The 20,749-nt window shown below is 51.3% G+C and overlaps 1 protein-coding gene and 6 non-coding genes across 8 annotated transcripts; 4 read left to right on the top strand and 3 right to left on the bottom strand.

The window, feature by feature from the left end:
* The first annotated feature begins 493 nt into the window (after nt 1–493).
* On the top strand, nt 494–567 carry TRNAT-AGU (transfer RNA threonine (anticodon AGU)). Its single transcript has one exon. It is a non-coding gene; the product is annotated as a tRNA-Thr (tRNA).
* Nucleotides 568–1,046: 479 nt separating this feature from the next.
* Nucleotides 1,047–1,128, top strand: TRNAS-CGA (transfer RNA serine (anticodon CGA)). Its single transcript has one exon. It is a non-coding gene; the product is annotated as a tRNA-Ser (tRNA).
* A 12,605-nt stretch (nt 1,129–13,733) lies between these two features.
* HES7 (hes family bHLH transcription factor 7) lies at nt 13,734–19,013 on the top strand. 2 transcript variants are annotated; one of them, XM_034942419.3, is made up of 5 exons: nt 13,734–14,534; nt 14,889–14,955; nt 16,917–17,012; nt 17,613–17,700; nt 18,006–18,472. In XM_034942419.3, exons 1-5 carry the CDS (start codon nt 14,473–14,475, stop codon nt 18,470–18,472), a joined length of 780 nt encoding a protein of 259 aa, XP_034798310.1. In that variant the 5' UTR covers nt 13,734–14,472. The 2 variants fall into 2 exon arrangements, with proteins under 2 accessions (XP_034798310.1, XP_034798309.1); XM_034942418.3 differs by lacking the exons at nt 13,734–14,534; nt 14,889–14,955 and having other exon boundaries at nt 16,335–17,012; nt 18,006–19,013.
* On the bottom strand, nt 14,230–14,300 carry TRNAG-GCC (transfer RNA glycine (anticodon GCC)). Its single transcript has one exon. It is a non-coding gene; the product is annotated as a tRNA-Gly (tRNA).
* A 12-nt stretch (nt 19,014–19,025) lies between the features above and the next one.
* TRNAR-UCU (transfer RNA arginine (anticodon UCU)) lies at nt 19,026–19,112 on the bottom strand. Its single transcript is given in 2 exon segments — nt 19,026–19,061; nt 19,076–19,112. It is a non-coding gene; the product is annotated as a tRNA-Arg (tRNA).
* A 529-nt stretch (nt 19,113–19,641) lies between these two features.
* On the top strand, nt 19,642–19,723 carry TRNAL-UAG (transfer RNA leucine (anticodon UAG)). The gene has a single exon. It is a non-coding gene; the product is annotated as a tRNA-Leu (tRNA).
* A 468-nt stretch (nt 19,724–20,191) lies between these two features.
* Nucleotides 20,192–20,263, bottom strand: TRNAQ-CUG (transfer RNA glutamine (anticodon CUG)). Its single transcript has one exon. It is a non-coding gene; the product is annotated as a tRNA-Gln (tRNA).
* Between the last annotated feature and the right edge of the window lie 486 nt (nt 20,264–20,749).

Raw genomic sequence — 20,749 nt, forward strand, 5'->3', positions numbered from 1 at the left:
CGGGTTCAAGCGATTCTCCTGCCTCAGCCTCCCGAGTAGCTGGGATTATAGGTGCCTGCCACCGCGCCCGGCTAATTTTGTTTTTTTAGTAGAGACAGGGTTTTTTCACCATTTTTGGTCAGGCTGGTCGCGGACTCCTGACCTTAGGTGATCTGCCCGCCTTGGCCTCCCAAAGTGCTGGGATTACAGGCGTGAGCCACCGCGCCCGGCCTTCCTTGGCTTCTTGGTCACCACATAGAGAGAGCCCTTCAGCAGGTCAGTCTAGGTAGCTAAGGGACACATGGAGTCATGTGCTCACTCATGGTTGAGTTGGCCCCAAAGGTGTGGAAGAATGGAGAAGCAAAGCATTAACCCTTTGGCTCAGAACCTGAAAGGGAAGAGGCACCTTAGGAAGGGATGAGTCACTGAGGAACCACTGCAGGCAGTTTGCTGATTTTCACTTACTGTCACCCACTAAGAGCTGATTTATCTTGAGGCACACCTGTTTTACGCCGGCGCCGTGGCTTAGCTGGTTAAAGCGCCTGTCTAGTAAACAGGAGATCCTGGGTTCGAATCCCAGCGGTGCCTAAGTTAGCGGGGAGTGATACTTTATTGCTGCAAGTACACTTCTCCACTTTCAAAGGGCCTTTCTAAGCAACATTTCTTCTAGAATCTCCCTAAGATTCTTCTTACATGCCAATCCGTCTTTGGACCTCCGTTTCCCTGCACTTTTAGTGTGTATTGGAAACTACAGATTCTCACTTCGGTTTCATGAAGTAGCCTGAAGTAGGCATCTCAGGGTCTGTCCTCAAGAGTATGGAAGACAGGGCTCGGATTTGGACCCGTTTTGTTTCCATCCTATGCTCAGGGAGGAGAGGGAGAATAGGAAGGCTGCCGCTCCAATGGGGCTGCTAACGTCTGCTGGAGGGAAGGCATGGTCTGCGCCACCGAGCCGAGGCGCACGAGCGCAGACGTCTCTAGGCAGCGCGGGTGGAGCCGGGTGGAGCCGGCTGGAGGCGAGCGTGTTGATAGGCAGCTATAGTTGCGCAGGGCCAACAGCGCACGCGGCTGTGATGGCCGAGTGGTTAAGGCGTTGGACTCGAAATCCAATGGGGTCTCCCCGCGCAGGTTCGAATCCTGCTCACAGCGTCAGTAGTTTTGGTATTTAGGTAGCTCGGTCTCTGGGGAAGGAAAAAGCAGTTTGTTTTCTGGTCCTTTCCTTGGAGAATCTCCCGCGTTATTCTGAGAATCTCAGAGACTCGGCCGTCAGGGACTAGCCCGCGAGCGCCCTCTTGCGATTCTCATAGTCCTATCGACCTGCAAAAACTTTTTTACTGCCGATTTCAATTCCTAACGCCACCACACTCGGGTGGCTCCTTAGTGCTACTCAGCAATCGTTACTTTCCTCCAATTCATTCACTCTCATACTGCCCCATGAGACTGTTTCATTCCTACCCTCACCTCAAACTACGAATCCCTTCTCAGCTTTTACTTCCTGATTCACTGAGAAAATAAAGCATTCCGGAGTTCCCCATCAACATTCACATCGCACCTACCTACCTACCTAATTGAGTCGGTGACCACGTACTCTTCTTTTCCTTCATTATTGTAGAAGAATGCTTCCACCTAAAGCCAACCCCTACTTTTACTAGATTTCCCATCCCTCTGGCCATCTCAAAGACACTGCTTTTTCCTATACCATCAAAATTTCCCTCTCAGCCGGGCGTAGTGGCTCACGCCTGTAATCTCAACACTTTGGGAGGCTTGACAGGTGGATCACTTGAGGTCAGGAGTCCGAGACCAGTGAAACCCCAATCTCTACTAAAAATACAAAATTAGCTGGGCGTGGTGGCTGACGCACGCCTGTAATCCCAGCTACTCGGGAGGCTGAGGCAGCAGAAGCTCTTGAATCCGGGAGACGAAGGTCGCGCCATTGCACTCCAGCCTGGGCAACAATAGCACAACTCCATCTCAAAAAAAAAAAAAAAAAAAAAAAATCCCTCTCTACTTGATTTTTCTCTTCAGCCTACAGACACTAATTTCCCCCAATTTAGAAGCAAGACAACAAAAGGTATCTTGACCCCACACGCCTGTCCAGCTACCACTCAATTTCTCTACTCCCTTCTACAGCAAACAGAGCAAGTTATCCAATTCCATCTTCCCACTCTCCTTTGGACCCTTGCTAATCAGGTGTCCACCGCCCCCATCAAAGCTGCCCTTGTTAAGGTTGCCGAATGATCATCACATTGCTAAATCTATTGACCATTACTTCGTGGCAGCTGATACCGATGCTCACTCTTCCATTAGAAACACTCTTCGCTTGCCTTCTAGGACACTACGCCCTTCTGATATTCCTTCTATTTCATCAGCAGCTTATTCTCAGACTTCTTTGCTGTTCCTCACCTTCTGGATCTCTAAATGTTGGACTGTTCCCAAGGCTCAATTTTCCAACCTCTTCTCTATCTGTACCCACTACCTTGGTCATTTCCAGTTTCATGGCTTTAAATATCAGGTAATACATTATTACATCCCAGATTTTCATCTCCAGCTCCAGAACTCCCCCCTGAGTTACAGATGCTTATATATTATTGCCCACATATCATCTACACTTGGAAAAAGCTAATACAGATCACAAACTTAAAATGTGCAAACCAAGGCCGGGCGCGGTGTCTCGTGCCTGTAATCCCAGCACTTCGGGAGGCCGAGGCGGGCGGATCACCTGAGGTCGGGAGTTCGAGACTAGCCCAACCAACATGGAGAAACCCCGTCTCTACTAAAAACAGAAACTTAGCCGGGCGTGGTGGCACATGCCTGTAATCCCAGCTACTCGGGAGGCTGAGGAAGGAGAATCACTTGAACCCGGGAGGCGGAGGTTGCGGTGAGCCGAGATCGGGCCATTGCACTCCAGCCTGGGGAAAAAGAGTGAAACTCCGTCTCAAAAAAAAAAAAAGTGCAAACCAAACTCCTAGGCTTCTTCCCCAAACCTCCTTCACCTGTGATCCTTTCATCTCAATAAATGGAAATTCCATTCCTTCAGTTATTTAGACTAAAAACCTTAGCATCATCCCTGATTGTTCTCTTTCTCTCCCACTCTACATCAAATGAGCCATTTCTATTTAAAATATGTTAGGGTCAGGTGTGGTGGCTCACACCTGTAATCCCAGCACTTTGGGTGGCCAAGGCAGGAGGATCTCTTGCGTCCAGGAGTTCAGGACCAGCCTGAGCAACATAACAAGACCCCAGTCTCTGTGAAGATTTAAAAAAAAAAAAAAAAAATAGCTGAGCATACTTGTTGTCCTAGCTATTTGGGAGGCTGAAGAGGGAGTATCACTTGAGCCCAGGAGGTTGAGGCTGCAGTGAGCAGTGATTACACCACTGAACTCTAGCCTGGGTGATGGAATGAGACCCTGTCTCAAACAAAAAAAGAAAAAAGTCTAACATTTGACTATTTGCCATTACACCATGGTCCAAGCCACCCTCATCTCTCACCTAGATTATTGCAATACCCCCTAAGTTATTTCCTGGCTAGTTCCAGAGTCTACTTTTTTTTTTTTTTGAGACAGGGTCTTGCTCTGCCTCCAAGACTGGAGTGCAGTGGCGTGATCTGGGCTCACTGCAGCCTCCTGAGTTCAAGTGATTCTCATACCTCAGCCTCCCAAGTAGCTGGGTCTACAGGTGTGCACCACCACGCCCAGCTAAATTTTGTATTTTTAGTAGAAATGGGGTTTTACCATGTTGCCTAGGCTGGTCTCGAACTCTTGACCTCAAGTGATCCACACCCCCCCACCCAGCCTCCCAAAGTGCTGGGATTACAGGTGTGAGCCACCACGCCTGGCCTCTACTCTTTTTTTTTTTTTTTTTTTTTTTTGAGACGGAGTCTGGCTCTGTCACCCAGGCTGGAGTGCAGTGGCACGATCTCGGCTCACTGCATGGCTCCGCCTCCCAGGTTCAAGCGATTCTCCTGCCTCAGCTGCCTAAGTAGCTGGGACTATAGGCGCGCACCACCATGCCCGGCTAATTTTTGTATTTTTAGTAGAGACGGGGTTTCGCCATGTTGGCCAGGATGGTCTCGATCTCTTGACCTCTTGATCCACCCGCCTCGGCCCCCCAAAGTGCTGGGATTACAGGCGTGAGCCACCGCTCCTGGCTGGCCTCTACTCTTAATATATTGGGTAGATTGATCCTTTTAAAACATAAATCAGGGACCAGGCACGGTGGCTGACACCTGTAATCCCAGCACCTGGGAGGCCAAGGCGGGTGGATGACCAGCCTGGTCAATATGGTGAAACCCTATCTCTACCAAAAATACAAAAATTAGCCGGGCATGGTGGCGTGCACCTATAGTCCCAGCTACTCGGGAGGCTGAGGCAGACGAATCGCTTGAACCTGGGAGGCGGAGGTTGCAGTGAGCTGAGATCATGCCACTGCACTCCAGCCTGGGCGACAGAGTGAGACTCCGTCTCAAAAATAAACAAACAAACAAGAAAAGAAACATAAATCGGATTCTGTCATTTCTCTTTGAAGTCTTCTAATGGAGGTATCAATATGAATTCATGGTTTTTATGTGTACAGATACAGGAATAAATATAATAAATATATACACATACACAACATATACACATACACATATTTCCTAGCTCTGTCCACTGAGTGAGCCTAGAAACAATGATATCCCATACTAAATGCCCAGATCTTGGTTACTAAATGCCATTCTGTGCTAAAATTCCAGGACTGGGGCTGAAGAATTAGAAGATGATCTTGGAACATTTTGTTGCACCAGAATGTAAAGAAATGCTCAAAGAATATTGGGTATGTATATCAAAAAAGACAGCAGCTAGGGTCTGCAGCCAAAGGGGCTCCCATTGGCTAAATCTGGGACAATTTGAGCATTAAAATTAAGATTGTGATGGATTCTAATAAATGAATAAAATAAAAACCCAAAAGTAATACTGATATAAATAAATAAAGCACCGTGGCTCATGCCTGTGCAAATCCTGCAGTTTTGGAGGATTGATTGAGCCCAGGAGTTCTAGACTAGCCTGGGCAACGTAGTGAGATCCCCATCTCTACAAAAAATTAAAAAATTAGCCAGGCCTTTTGGTGTACACCCATAATCCTAGCTACTTGGGAGATTGAGGAGGATCACTTGAGCCCAACAGTTCAAGGCTGCAGTGAGCTATGATGGCACCACTGCACTCCAGCCTAGGCAACAGAGCGAGTCCCTGTCTCAAAAAATGAATAAATAAATAAATAAATAAATATTCTTTGTACTATTCTTGCAAAATTTCTGAAAGTCTGAAAATGCCAGACATATTGCCACCTCAGGGCTTTTGTGCTAGCAGTTCCCTCTGCCTGAAATGTTCTTCCCCAGTTATCCCATAACCTGCCCAGTCATCACTTAGATTTCGCCTTCTCAATGAATCCTTCGCTGATTGTCCCTGATGACATCTAAAATTACAATTCTCACTCTCCACTCCCCTTCTCTGATTGATTTTTTCTTTTCTTTTTTTCTTTTTCTTTTTTTTTTTGAGATGTAATCTAGCTCTGTCTCTCAGGATAGAGTGGAGTGGCCAGATCTTGGCTCACTGCAACCTCCGCCTCCCGGGTTCCAGTGATTCTCCTGCTTTAGCCTCGCGAGTAGCTGGGACTACAGGCATGCGCCACCACGCCCGGCTACTTTTTGTATTTTTAGTAGAGACGGGGATTCACTATGTTGGCCAGGCTGGTCTCGAACTCCTGCCCTCAGGTGATCTGCCCGCCTCGGCCTCCCAAAGTGCTGGGATTACAGGCGTGAGCCACTGCGCCCCACCCAAGCTTAATTTATTTCTATAGCACCATCTAACAAATGATTTGCTTTGTATAATGTACATTGACTGTTTCCCCTAAAAGAATGTATGACTCATAAGGGCAGAGATCATTGTCTGTTTCTTTTGGGGCTATATCCCCAGGGCCTAGGACAGATCGAGGCCCACAGTATGCACCCTATAAATATGTGCTGAAGAATAAAGGAGGTTCAGGGATCCAGACCTTTTGTGTTTGTGGGGCTTTAAGTTCCCTAAGTGGTTTCACTGCCCTGTTTTCTCTGCCTGGGTCTGTGCTGCCCCTTCTCTTTTCTTTGATTTTGCCACCCAAGGCAAGCTGAGCGGGGCAAGACCTTAAGTTTGCCTTGCGGGCCTGGAGAGCATCTATCCTGGTCTTTCCTTGGCCCAGGGTCCTGGTCCTCTTACTTCCCAACCCCCAATCCCCCAGGACCCAACCCTCCAGGAACTCCCTCTACCCAGGGCCCCGGGGCTCCCAGGAAACCAGCCTTCCTTTTGAAGAACTGAAGAGGGAGGAGCTAAGTCTTGGAAATCAGGACTGGGGAGACTTCACAATGGGGGAGGGGAGGCTGGGATGCTCTACCGGCTACTCCGTTCCTTCCCCACCCCCTGCGTTCCTTAAGCCCAGCGCACGTGGGACACGAGCTCCCCTCCCCCAAGCCCCAGTGTGGCCCACTGTTGAAAGGGCAGCCAGGAAGAGGCTGGAGGCTCAGACGTCCACACACACGCCATTAGGCCACGGTATAAATGGACACAGCCACAAACTGTGTCAGGCCCATGCTGACAAAGAGGCGTGCAACCACACAGAGACCCCCACTGACACTCTGTGACACAGATATGCTGGGGATAGGAGTGGGAGAACATCTTCATAGGCCACATCTGCACTGGACCAACGAGCTCCAGAAAATTACCCAGCCCTAGGTCCGGGAGTCTGAAGCTTAAATGATTTAGAAGGGGGAGGTGGGGAGGGAAACAACTATTTAAGTGTTTAAGGAAAAATACGGCCAGGTGTTGTGGCACAGGCCTAGAATCCCAGCGCTTTGGGAAGCCAAGGCCAGAGGATCGCTTGAGGCCAAGAGTTTGAGACCACCCTGGGCAACATATTGAGACCCTCATCTCAAAAAAGAAAAAAGAAAAAAAAAAGGGAAAAAGTACAAAATTAGGTACAAAAAGTAATATTTAGAGTGAAATGAGAGATGGCAACAACTTACAAATTTTAAAAGGTGACAAAGGCCGGGAGCGGTGGCTCATGCTTGTAATCCCAGCACTTTGGGAGGCTGAGGTGGGCGGATCATGAGGTCAGGAGTTCGAGACCAGCCTGACCAACATGGTGAAACTCCATCTCTACTACAAGTACAAAAATTAGCTGGGCGTGGTGGCACGCCCCTGTAATCCCAGCTACTCAGGAGGCTGAGGCAGGAGAATTGCTTGAACCCAGGAGGCAGAGGTTGCAGTGAGCCAAGATGGATGCCATTGCTCTCCAGCCTGGGCGACAGAGCAAGACTCCGTCTCAAAAATAAATAAGTAAAAATAAAATAAAATAAAAGGCAAAAATTTCACACTGTCCAGAAAAATAACTTAACAGTTTTAATTTTTTTTCTTTGAGACAAGGTCTCACTCCTGTTGCCCAGGCTGGAGTGCAGTGGCACAATTACAGCTCACTGCAGCCTCGACTTTCCCAGCTCGGGTGATTCTCTCACCTCAGCCTTCCAAGTAGCTGAAACAGGAACAGGCCACCATACCTGGCTAATTTTTTTTTTTTTTTTTTTGTATTTTTAGCAGAGATAAGTTTCACCGTGTTGCCCAGGCTGGTCTCAAACTCCTGGACTCAAGCAGTCCACCTGCCTTGACCTCCCAAAGTGCTGGGATTCATAGGTGAGCCACTGCGCCCAGCCAGCTATTTGTAGTACTTACTGCCTACACACCTCTATAGCACTTTCCATAGACTAGCTGCTAACTCTCTATATTTCAAATCTTGTTTCTCCTCTACCACCCATGACTCATAATGTCAAGAGCCATCAGACATTCATATCACATGTGTCCTCTGGCCCTGCACACTTCCAGCACGAAGCCTAGTGACTGGGCAAAGGAAATAGGAGTATCCCTGGAAGCCATTCCTACCCTAGATGAGGAGGCTAACTTAACTCAATATTGGCTGAGAACTGTGGCTCATGCCTGTAATCCTAGCACTTTAGGAGGCCAAGATGGGAGGAACACTTGAGACAAGCCTGGGCAACATAGTGAGACCCCAGTCTCACAAAAAATTAAAATTAAAAAAAAAAAATACCTGGGTGTGGTGGTGCATATCTGTTGTTCCAGCTACTCCAGAGGCTGATGTAGGGGGATTGCTTGAGCCCTGGAGGTTGAGGCTGCAGTCTCACCACTGCACTTCAGCCTGGGGGACAGACAGATCAAGACACCCTGTCTCAAAAACAAAGCAAAACAAACAAAAACACCAAAACCCCAAAACAAAAAAAAACTATATATGGAAGTGACTACAAATCATCTAAATGTATCCCACAAATCCAACTCAACTTCTCCACAGCTAGATCCCCCAAAATGCTCACAGCCAGCCACTCTAACACTGGGGATGAGTGGTGATGTGATGGACAGGCCGCAGGAGCAGCCAGAGTAGAGACTGGCCTTTGTCAGTTGCAGTGAAATGCCGAAGGTATGCACAATTTGTTTTTTTGAGACGGAGTCTTGCTGTTGCCCAGGCTGGAGTGCAGTGGCATGATCTCGGCTCACCGCAACCTCCGCCTCCCGGGTTCAAGCAATTCTCCTGCCTCAGCCTCCCGAGAAGCTGGGATTACAGGCACCACCACCATGCCCGGCTAATTTTTTTTTTTTTTTGAGATCTGCCCACCTCAGCCTCCCAAAGTGCTGGGATTACAGGTGTGAGCCACTGTGCCCGGCCTCACTTATTATTTTTAATTGACAAATAATTATATATATTTATGGGGTAAAATGTGATGTTTCCATATAAGGATACATTGTAGAATGATTAAGTCAAGCTAATTAACACATCCGTCACCTCATCTACTTATTTTTTCGTGGTGAGAACATTTAAAATAGACTTTTGAGACTCTGTCTCAAAAAAAGAAAAAAGAAAAAGGAAAAAATTACTTATTCTTGTTGGATACAGGTTAAAAAAAGAAAAAAGTGTTCATTCACTTATTATTATTATTATTATTATTATTTTTGAGACGGAGTCTTGCTCTGTTGCCCAGGCTAGCATGCAGCAGCGCTATCTCAGCTCACTGCAAGCTCCGCATCCGGGGTTCACACCATTCTCCTGCCTCAGCCTCCCGAGTAGCTGGGATCACAGGTGCCTGCCACCATGCCTGGCTAATCTTTTTTGTATTTTTAGTAGAGACGGGGTTTCACCGTGTTAGCCAGGATGGTCTTGATCTCCTGACTTCCTGATCTGCCCACCTCACCCTCCCAAAGTGCTGGGATTACAGGTGTGAGCCACTGAGCCCGGCCTCACTTATTATTTTTAATTGACAAATAATTATATATATTTATGGGGTAAAATGTGATGTTCCATATAAGGATACATTGTAGAATGATTAAATCAAGCTAATTAACACATCCATCACATCATCTATTTATTTTTTCGTGGTGAGAACATTTAAAATAGACTTTTAATAATTTCATAATATACAATACGTTATTACTAACCATGCTGTGGAATAGATAGCAAAATCTCCTTCTTCATACACCCTCTTTTCTGGATTTCCAGAACACCCCACTCCCCCTGGTTTTCCTGTTGCCTCTCTGACCACTCTAGTCTCCGTTGCCAATTCTTCCTCCTCAACCAATCTCTAGGTGTTGGGGTGCCCCTGAGGTCCATGTTCAGCCTTTTCTTTTCTTCTTCTTCTTTTTTCTTTTTTTTTTGTTTGAGACAGATTCTCATGCCCAGGCTGGAGTGCAGTGGCCCAATCTCGGCTCACTGCAACCTTGGCCTCCCGGGCTCAAACAATTCTCCTGCCTCAGCCTCCTGAGTAGCTGGGACTACAGGCGTGCGTCACTATGCCAGGCTAATTTTTCTATTTTTTGTGGAGATGGGGTTTTGTCATGTTGGGCAGGCTGGCCTCGAACTCCTGACCTTAGGTGATCCACCCGCCTCAGTCTCCCAAAGTGCTAAGATTACAGGCATGAGCCAACACACCCGGCCCATGTTCAGTCTTTTCCCGCCACATTTTCTCTCTAGGTGCTCCAGTCTTATAGCATTAAAAGACGTCTATCTCCCAATCACTCCAGCATATTTACCCTCCAGCTCTGATCCCCAAACTTGTATATCCCTAACCTATGTGTGACCTCCACTTAGATATCTTTTTTTTGAGCGGAGTCTTCCTCCGTTGCCGAGGCTGGAGTGCAATGGCGCAGTCTAGGCTCACTGCAACCTCTGCCTCCCGGGTTCAAGAGATTCTCCTGCCTCAGCCTCTGGAGTAGCTGAGACCACAGGCGCATGCCACCATACCCGGCTAGTTTTTGTATTTTTAGTAGAGACGGTGTTTCACCATGTTGGCCGGGTTGATCTCAAACCCCTGACCTCATGATCCACCCGCCTCGGCCTCCCAAAGTGCTGGGATTACAGACGTGAGCCACCGCGCCTGGCCAGGATGTCTTAACTAATATGGCTAAAGTATAATGCTTGATTTCTCTTCCTAAACCTCTCCCCGACCCCACAGGTTTTCCCATCTCAGTTAAAAGCCACCACCACCGTCTACCCAGTTACAGTCATGCGCTGCATAACAATGTTTTGGTCAATGATGGACTGCATATATATATATGATTATAATGGGGATTGCCAGATGCAATGGTTCACGCCTGTAATCCCAGCACTTTGGGAGGCCAAGGCGGGCAGATCACTTGAGGTCAGGAGTTCAATACCAGCCTGGCCAACATGGTGAAACCCTGTTTCTACTAAAAATACAAAAATTAGCCGGGCGTGGTGGCTAATGCCTGTAATCCCAGATATTCGAGCAGCTATTCGAGAGGCTGAGGCAGGAGAATCGCTTGAACCCGGGAGGCAGAGGTTGCAGTGAGCCGAGATCCCACCATTGCACTCCGTCCTGGGCAACAAGAGCAAGATTATAATGGGGCTAAAAAAAAAATCCTTATCGCCAGGCGCGGTGATAAGCACTTTGGGAGGCCGAGGCTGGCAGATAACGAGGTCAGGAGATCGAGACCAGCCTGAGCAACATGGTGAAACCCCGTCTCTACTAAAGATACAAAAGTTAGCGGGGTGTGGTGGCACGGGCCTGTAATCCCAGCTACTCGGGAGCCTGAGGCAGGAGAATCGCTTGAACCCGGCAGGCGGTGGTTGCAGTGAGCCGGGATCGCCCCACTGCACTCCAGCCTGGGCAACTGAGTGAGACTCTGCCTCAAACAAAAAGAAAAAAAAACCCGAAAAATTCCTATCACCCAAAGATGGCATAGCTATCATAACATTGTAGTGCCATGCGTTACCTTTTAGGTACACAAATGCTTAAAATTGTGTATAATTGCCTCCAGTATTCAGTACAGTACCATGCTGTAGCTGTACAGGTTTGCAGCCTAGGAGCACAATAGGCTGTACAGTGTAGCCTAGGTGTGTAGAAGGCTCTACCATCTAGGTTTACATCACTACACTCTGTGATGTCTGAATAATGAAATTGCCTAGCAACGCATTTCTTTGAATATATCCACACGTTAAGCAAATACATGATCGTACCTAAGACAAAGACCTAGGAGTAACCCCTTCATGTTTTCTCTCCCCACCACCACCTCAAGGCATTGCCTAAAAGACTGCTTCAGCACCCTAAATGAGCCCTCTGCCTTCATTCTCCAAATAGCAACAAAAGCGATCTTTTAATTTTATCTATCTATCTATCTATCTATCTATCTATCTATCTATCTATCTATCTATCTATCTATCTAGAGTCTCGCTCTGTCGCCCAGGCTGTAGAGCAGTGGCGCGATCTTGGCTCACTGCAACCTCCCCTCTCAGGCGCGGACCATCACCCCTGGCTAATTTTTTTTTCTTTTTTCTTTTTTATTTCATTGAGACAGAGTCTGGGTCTGTTGCCCAGGCGAGAGTGCAGTGGTGCGATTACGGCTTACTGCAACCTCGCCTCCCGGGTTCAAGTGATTCTCCTGCCTCAGCCTCCCAAGTAGCTGGGATTACAGGCCCACGCCATCACTCCCGGCTAATTTTTGTATTTTTAATAGAGACAGGGTTTCGCCATGTTGTCCAGGCTGGTCTCGAACTCCTGGGCTCAAGCGATCCGCCTGACTCAGCCACCCAAAGTGCTGGGATTACAGGCGTGAGCCACAGCGTCCGGTCCAAAGTGATCTTATTAATTATTATTATTATTTTGAGACAGAGTCTCGCTCTGTTACCCAGGCTGGAGTGCAGTGGCGCGATCTCGGCTCACTGCAAACTTCGCCTCCCGGGTTCAAGCGATTCTCCTGCCTCAGCCTCTAGAGTAGCTGGGATTACAGGCGTGTGCCACCACGCCCGGCTAATTTTTGTATTTTTAGTACAGACGGGGTTTCCCATGTTGGCAGGCTGGTCTCGAACTCCTGACCTCAGGTGATCCACCTGCCTCGGCCTCCCAAAGTGCGGGGATTACAGGCGTGAGCCACAGCGCCTGGCCCCAAAGTGATCTTTTAAAACATAAGTCAGAGAATATAACTTTGCTGATGAAAATCCTCCACTGGCTTCCAATTGCCGTTATAATCCAAACTCCTTCAATACTCTCCAAGATCCTGTGGGATGGGCTACGCCTGACTCTCCAATCTGATCTCTGCCACTCTGCAAATCCTCCATCCCGAGTTCGCCGGACCTCTTTCTCCAGTTCCCACCAGCAAATAGCTCTCCTGCCTCAGAGCCTGTACTTGCAGATCCTTTTGCCTGGACTCAAGGCTGCTGACTACGCTGGCATCAAATATCACTTCTTCATAGAGGCTGTCTCTTACCACCCAGAGTAAAGTAGCCCCTCACTTTCAAGTCATCGCCATGACCTTTTTTGTTGTTGTTGTTGTTGTTTTCTTCCCACAGCCTTATAACCATCTGAAGCTATCTTATGTTATTTTTTGCTTTCGTAGTTATTGTCTGTCTTCCCCTCTGTAATATAAGCTTCAGGAAGGCCCAGACCCAATGTACTCCTTACAGTACTCGGCACACAGGAGGCACCCCATAAATATGGGCTGACCGAATAAATCCAGCAGCTGCGCACACAGGCATATAGATAGATGCACTTTTTTTTTTTTTTTTTAACAGTTTCCTTCTGGAGGCCACGGTTACTACTTAGCGCTAAGAACAGAGCATTGGCAGTCACAGATACAATCCGAGGACGAGACAGAGACCCAGACCCTGGCGCAAATAAAACAGGTTGAAAGAAACGGGAGGGACAGCTCCAGGGTGAGTTCCAGAGAGAGAGACCCAGACAGACTAAGGCCGAGACCCAGATTCACTCAGCGAACCTGAGCCCCGAGCCCACAGGCCCCGGCAGCGACCGCGGACAGAGCCAGGAGGAGGCGAGCGGTGGGAGGCGGAGCGCGCCGGAAGGGAGCGGACCGCGGGGAGCCCCGCCGCCCCGCCCAGCCGGCCCGCCCCGCCCCGCTCACAAGTGGTCGCCGCAGGTGGCTGTGCGCCCACCCGCCCGCCCTCGGGCCCGACGCGTGCGGGATCAAAGCGGCCGGGAAGGGGCGGGGAGGGGAGGTGGCAGGAACCTGGAAGTGTCAGCGAGCTTCCCAAGGGATGGCAGGAGCGTGGGAGCGCAGAGTCCCGGGAGGCGACAGAGACTCGGAGAGACGACGAGATACCAGAGACCCGAGAGAGCCAGAGGCGGAGATGCAGACGCCAAGACGCGGAGAGACGCGGAATCAGAGATGCGGAGGGAGGAGACCACCGACACCAGAGAGACCCAGGGCAGAAGTCGCTGAAGATCTGGAAAAAACGTGAGAGATACAGAGATGGAGGAGCTAAGAGACACTCAGAGACCCGGAAAGGAGGCGAGACAAAAAAGGCATAGACCCATAGACTTAAGAAAAGGAAGCGTGCTTCAGAGAGAACGGAAAATAACAGAGGAAGAGAGGTGGAAAGAACAAGGGATGTAGAGTGGGGGGCGGGGAGACCTGGCCCTTCCCCCGCGGGGGGCCGAGATCCGAGCACTATGTCCTTTCTCAGGGTCACGCCTGCGGAGGTGCGGGCCGGGGGCGGAGGGAGGGGGGTGTGGAGGCTGCAGGACCCCCAGGCTGGGAGGAGGGGAGTGCGAGGGCGTGCGGAATCGGAGTTTAGGCCTGGGGCTGCAAACTCTGCTATAGTCAAAAGGTTAAGATTAATATTTGGTAGAAATATTTAAGTGAAGACGTTTCTTACAAATGCTACCAAATATATTATCCTTTTTTTGGAGGGGAGAAAAGAAAACTATATTCGTGCATTGGCCGGGAATCGAACCCGGGCCTCCCGCGTGGCAGGCGAGAATTCTACCACTGAACCACCAATGCGCGGCTTACAAATTGTGCCGGGATCCTATCTGAGATTGTAAGAGGTTGAGGCGGACCCGGACAGGCAACGGTGTAGGCCAGGGAAGTGGTCCCGAATGGTTGACGTGGGTGGAGCGCCAAGTCATCCTTCCTCTCGTCCGGATCCGGCCACCGGGCCATAAAGCCGCCCCATATGGCCAGGGGCGGCCCCACACCCGGGTGCGAACAGCCGGGGGCCCCCAGCCTCGCGTGCAGGTGAGAAAAATTCAGCCCGAGCCCAGGTTCCCAAGGAGGGGGGCGGCGGGGGCTGATGGGGACACACATTTGCGTTCCCATTTGGCTGAAGGACGGAGAGGTGGGATGTGCTGGGGGCCCTGATCCCAAATGGGAGCCCCCTCCTCAAGGTCTGTGCCTCTCCCGTCTCGGGCTATGGCAAGAAAGGCTCCGTGACAAAACCAAGGTGCGGAGGGCCGTTGGGAGGGCTTGAAGGAAACCCCATTGGTCTCTGATTTCACAGCTATCTTCCGTCTCGGTCTGCAACCCTGTCTTTCCGTGTCTTTATCCCTGGCAACCTGGCTGTTCCCTTCAGTTTCTGATTTATCTTCTCAGACACTTTGTCCTGAAGCCCTCGAGTGGTCAGGCATCGTTCTGCGGAGGGTCATGCTCTTGGTTTGAGGTGGGTGTTGATCCCTTTTTTGTACCCCTTGCTTTCCCCTTAGTAAACTGCCTGCTCCCTGCTACCCTACAGTCACCAGGGGCCTCCAGAAGCAAGCAATGCGGGCACACTTGCGTGAGGTGTCCTATCAGCCACACTCCTGAATCTCCTATGACTAGTTTTGAATCAAATACTTGTACTGTAAGTGGAAAGACCTCTCCACTCATACCTATGTTTCAAAGACTTGCTCCCTCTGCCTTGAAGATCCTCCTCAGTCCAGCCATCCTTAAGGAGACCTTTTCCCGGAGCACCTACTTCACTGGGCTTCTGTAATAGCTACTTGGTGTCACACGGTCTTTTCCATTAGATCCTGCAGGGATAAGCTGGCTCTCTCCTGCGTATCTCGCTATGACTCGCCCGAGCCTAGACAAGTGCCCTGTCCGCAGAGTGGGCGCGCAGATGTTCGCGGACTTCAATGTAACTGGCTTAGATAGAAGAGAGCGCCCCTCCAACCTCCCGGCAGAGATTCGGTTGAGTCGGACAGATTCACCCAGCGCACTCGGGTTGCTCCCTGTCTCGACTAGGAAGCGAACTTCAGAGATGATGTATAAAATTCAGCCTGGGGGCTGAGAGGTGCTAACTTCTATTTCAGGGTTAGTGAGGGTACAGTAAGCCTCCCAAAAAGCTGCAATTCTGGAGGAACTCTGAATTTCATCCCCAAGCGAGCTCTGCCCCAATAGCCTCCTCCTTTCAGCTGGGTCCCGCCTCCTTATACAGCCTTATGGTCTGTAAACCAGCCAGTGCCCCCATTCACCCCTCACTTCCCACACTCCCAGGCCAGTTTCTCTCCTTCCCCTCCCCCCTTCACTCCTCCTCTTTCCGGGAGCCTCGTGCCGGGTCCTAGAGGGGCAGAATCTGGATGTCGAAGGGGGCGGGGTCGGGTCCTATCCCTCCTACCCTTGGGCCGCGGAATATAAGGCTCCAGGCGAGCAGGGATCCGGTCCACACAGGGTCCGGAGGAGCAATGGTCACCCGGGATCGAGCTGAGAATAGGGACGGCCCCAAGGTGAGAGGCGGGAGGGGAGGGAGCAGAGGTCCCTGGTTTGGCCAGGGGACTGGGCCCCTGACGCTGTCGGTCTGGAGAGAGGCTGGGGACGCAGGGATGGAAGGGGAGCGGTGCTCCAGAACTCCAGGAGCCAGAAGCTGGAGAGGAAGCTGCAAAATATGAAGAAGGGGACAGGGGTCAGAGCCAGACCTGAGTGGGCGGCGGAAACATAGGACTAGGGGCCTCGGTAATGGGTGTCGGCACCTTGTGGCCTGGGGAGGGGGCCGGTGTTGGAGTAAAATAAGCAATTAGAGGGCAGAGCCAAGGGAGGAGGGTGGGAACGAAGAGAGAAGAGGATAGGCACTTGCTCCACTCTGGCTGTGAGCCGGGCGGGGCTGGCCCAAGGCGGTCTTGTACAGAAGGTCCCGGGGCGTTGGTTCCAGAGGCCCCAGACTGGTGGAAGATTTTAGGAGAACCGTGGAGAAGGTGAAGGCCTGGAGGGTTTTGAGGGAGAAGAGGCGGCGCGGTCGCGCTAGGTATCTCCCTTTCTATACTCAGGGCCGCCAGGTCTGAGCCCGGCACCGTGCGGCGCACGTGCGTGCGCGCAGAGAGTCCCCAAAGTTCTCCACTGAGACAAAGAGAAACTGCACCAGACGGAGACGTAGAGAGAAAAGAGGAGGAAAGACACAGAGAGGGGAGGAGGGAGGACGAGACTGAGAGAGGAGAATGCGAAGATCCGGGGAGGCGAGCTACAGAAACTGATCTAGGGGCATTGGGAGGGGGAGCGGAGAGGGATCGAATGGGGCCGGCCCTAGGCAATCTGGGGTCTTGGGGCCGGGGTGGAAGCCGGGCTCTCCCAGCGGCGGGATCCGACGCCGGGGCGGCCGCACTGAGTCTCGGTCTGGTCGGCCCGCTCTCCTTTTCTGGCTGGTCGCAGATGCTCAAGCCGCTTGTGGAGAAGCGGCGCCGGGACCGCATCAACCGCAGCCTGGAAGAGCTGAGGCTGCTGCTGCTGGAGCGGACCCGGGACCAGGTCAGTCCCTCCGCTAGCCCCAGGTCCCCAAGCTTCCCGTTTCCGCGTCCCAGGGCTTCCCACTGGGGTGGGGACACAAGCTTGGTTGGCAACCCTGGCCCCAAGGCATCCTCACCCGAGTCCCGCCTTTGGAATTCCATCCCAGACCCCCACTCGCTCTCAGAACGCGATCTTCTTCGCCACCCCTCGGGTCTGTAAGTTTCACGCCTGGTTCTGTAAATTTCGCTCCCGGGGTCGGTCAGTTTCACCCTTTGGGTCTCTAAGTGTCTGCTTCCCCCTCCCCTACAGCCAGCTTCTGATGAGCCAGCTTCTGTTATGGCGGGTGGTTAATTTCATTCCCTGGGTTGCGGTTTCAAATCTCCTCCTCACGCGTTGGGCATTGGTTCCAACCCCTCGGATTGGACAGTTTCGTCTCAGGGTGGGCCAGGACTTTCCTTGGTCATCTCCACTCCGCATTTGGTCGCGCGTTCTGTGGGCAGTGCGCAAATGCGATCGGGGGCACCACCAGCTCCCGCATCCGTCCCTCCCTTCTTCCCCCTGCCACTTTCCCCCTTTCTCCCCACCCCTTTCTGTCTCTGCGCCCTCCCCTCCCGTCTGTAGAACCTCCGGAACCCGAAGCTGGAGAAAGCCGAGATACTGGAGTTCGCCGTGGGCTACTTGAGGGAGCGAAGCCGGGTGGAGCCCCCGGGTACAGCGCGGGGGTGGGGCAGCGGAGGGAGGGAGGGGGGACGCTAGGAGGCTCCGGCCGGGGCAGAGCGGGCGGGCCCTGCGGTGGATGGTGGGCTTGGGGAGTGGCCGGTTCTGCTCCGAGGCGAGGTTAATAACACCCGCGCGTGTCTGTCTCTGTGTCGCCCTCATTTTCTCCCTCTCTCCGTCCATCTGGCTTCCTGTCTCTGTGCGCCTGTCCGGCCTTGGTATCTCTGCGCCCCGCCCCTTCCCTCACCCCTGCCGGGCCCCTGCCCTGCCCACCTGTGCTCCCGCCGGCCGCACCAGCCGCCGCGGCTCCAGGGGTTCCCCGGTCCCCAGTCCAGGACGCCGAGGCGCTCGCCAGCTGCTACTTGTCCGGTTTCCGCGAGTGCCTACTTCGCTTGGCGGCCTTCGCGCATGACGCCAGCCCGGCCGCCCGCGCCCAGCTCTTCTCCGCGCTGCACGGCTACCTGCGCCCCAAACCGCCCCGGCCCAAGCCGGTAGATCCGAGGCCTCCAGCGCCGCGCCCATCCCTGGACCCCGCCGCACCGGCCCTTGGCCCCGCGCTGCACCAGCGCCCCCCAGTGCACCAGGGCCCCCCTAGCCCGCGCTGCGCATGGTCCCCAACCCTCTGCTCCCCGCGCGCCGGGGATTCTGGCGCGCCGGCGCCCCTCACCGGACTGCTGCCGCCGCCACCGCCGCCTCACAGACAAGACGGGGCGCCCAAGGCCCCGCTGCCCCCGCCGCCCGCTTTCTGGAGACCTTGGCCCTGAGCCTTGGGGGGTGGTGGGGGCGGGGTCTAGGGGTGGGGTAGAGACTCCAGCCCGAGGGCAGCAGAGGGACCCGGGCGTCCGGGCGAGCAGGTGTTGGGGAGGGCGGTGGGGCGCGCGGGCTCAGCGCGCGGGTGAGATGTGGTCTATATTAGAGTATCTATATAAATATATATTTCCCTGGTTCCTGTCCCTTTTCCCTGCCCCAACTTCTCCCTTGCGTCTAGGATTGTACCCTCTCTGCCCCTCAGCCCAGTCCCTTCCCGAGTCCCTAGTGCATGGAATAAAGTGGTTATTAAATCCCCGTGTGTCCCCGAGCCAGGGGCCTGCCTTTATCTCGACGTCCACGCCCACTTTCCCTTCCCTTCTGTCTCCCACCCTCAGTCCTGCTCTCCATGGCCCAAGCCCCGGGGCAGACAGGTAAGTAAAGAAGAGAGCAGAGCGGGAACTGAGATCGAAATTGAAACCAGGTGGGAAGAGAGAGATAGGGTAGGGGGAGAAGGGATGGGGGCCTTTAAGAAAAAAAACGGATAAAAAGGAAAAATTGAAATAAAATCGACTCTGGTGGGATTCGAACCCACAACCTTTGAATTGCTTTTTCGTCACTAGAAGTCCAATGCGCTATCCATTGCGCCACAGAGCCACCCGGCGAGCGGCGGCGTCTTGTAGCTTACGGGTACTAGAGTGGGAATGGGGCAGGGTTGGGGAGTGGGGCTAAGGGACTTGGGCGGGACATGCCAGGAGGGCGCGGTTTGGATCTCAGAGGCCAAGCCAGGTAGAGGTAGCGGGCGCAAAGCATGTTAGCCAGGTGAGAGAGAGGGCGCACATGGGTCGAAAAAACAGGGAGGGAGAGCAACCGAAAATGGCTGAGCGAGCGAGTGCAGAGCTCCGGCTGCCCGCTTGGGGGGTGTTTCCGGCTCAGGCGCTCCCCACTCCCAGATATAGTCCCACCCAAATAAACTAGTTTTGTTGTAAATTTCTGTGTGTTTTTGTCTCTTCTCGTTTATCTGTTCTGCCATCTGCTGCTATGCGGTCCAGAGTCTCGATGGTTCTTCATTTCCAGTCTAAAAAATGTGGAAAAGGAGACGAATCAAATTGGCACTCTTAAGCTTTGCCCCATTCCTTACTTCTAGTCTCTTAGGAGGACAACGGGGAAAGTAAGCTTTCGTTCAGGTAGCGTGGCCGAGCGGTCTAAGGCGCTGGATTTAGGCTCCAGTCTCTTCGGAGGCGTGGGTTCGAATCCCACCGCTGCCAGGCTGGAGTTTTTCTGGTGGATTAAGCACCTGCTACAATTCTGTTAGGTTACACATAGTATTTACATGCAGAAAGTAATTTTACGAATTCCCCTGGTAATGGTTTCACCATCATCTTCCGTGTTTGGTCTTCCAGACAGATCATAGGCCTGCATCCATCCCTCAAGCTAAGACCTGATGGTAACTGCTGAAGCAATATTTCGTTTCTTCATAACATCTCTATTATTTCGTTTCTTCATAACATCTCTATTTTAACATGTTTTCAAATGTTAGCTCAACTTCCAACATATTTAAATAATTTATTGTATGTTCTCTTAACACTGTGTTATAGGACTCAATTGCCCGGTAGGAAAAGCACAAATAATTGGTAGTGTCCTAGTTTACTTTTTTTTGTCGTATTATCTTGGGTCATAGGAGTATCCCCTCTGTGAAAATCAATTAACAATATTCAACATGCTGAAAAGATTTAAGGTTCCACCGAGATTTGAACTCGGATCGCTGGATTCAGAGTCCAGAGTGCTAACCATTACACCATGGAACCTCCCTCGTGCTGTCTTTCAGGAGTGTGTACGTTACTGGACATTCTATTTTGCGTGTCTTCCACACCCGTCACTTAAAACGAAAACAAAACAAAGTCTGCTGTTGGATATGGTAGACACCGTTATCGAGCACTTGAAATATATGAATTCAGATGTATTGCCAGCTTCTAAATACACATCTTCTTTTGGAGGAAGGCTTTGTACAAACAAAAAGACTTAAAATTTCATTAATATTTTTAAAATGTTGATTATATGTTAAAATAAGATTTTGGTATATTAGGGTAAGTAAAATAGATCCGTCAAATTAATTTCGCTTGCTTTTTATTCTTTGTAATGTGGCTACCAGAAAATGTAAATTCGATAATACGGCTTGCGTTTGTACTGTTTTAAAGTATGTTTATTACCTTCCACCGTCGTTTGCTGTATTTTGTGGAAACCAAGTTTCTGTCTCACTTAGCTTTAAAAACTAGTAACTATTTTTGTTACCA

The sequence above is a fragment of the Pan paniscus genome, chromosome 19, assembly GCF_029289425.2.
Source record: "Pan paniscus chromosome 19, NHGRI_mPanPan1-v2.0_pri, whole genome shotgun sequence".
NCBI classification, from domain to species: domain Eukaryota; kingdom Metazoa; phylum Chordata; class Mammalia; order Primates; family Hominidae; genus Pan; species Pan paniscus.

Bases quoted from the DNA above. Each gene is read 5' to 3' on its own strand.
- HES7 (XM_034942418.3), top strand. From the start codon at position 16,779: ATGGGGCCGGCCCTAGGCAATCTGGGGTCTTGGGGCCGGGGTGGAAGC. The intron at 17,013-17,612 runs GTCAGTCCCTCC...TCCCGTCTGTAG, and splicing joins TGGAGCGGACCCGGGACCAG to AACCTCCGGAACCCGAAGCT. The intron at 17,701-18,005 runs GTACAGCGCGGG...CGGCCGCACCAG, and splicing joins AAGCCGGGTGGAGCCCCCGG to CCGCCGCGGCTCCAGGGGTT.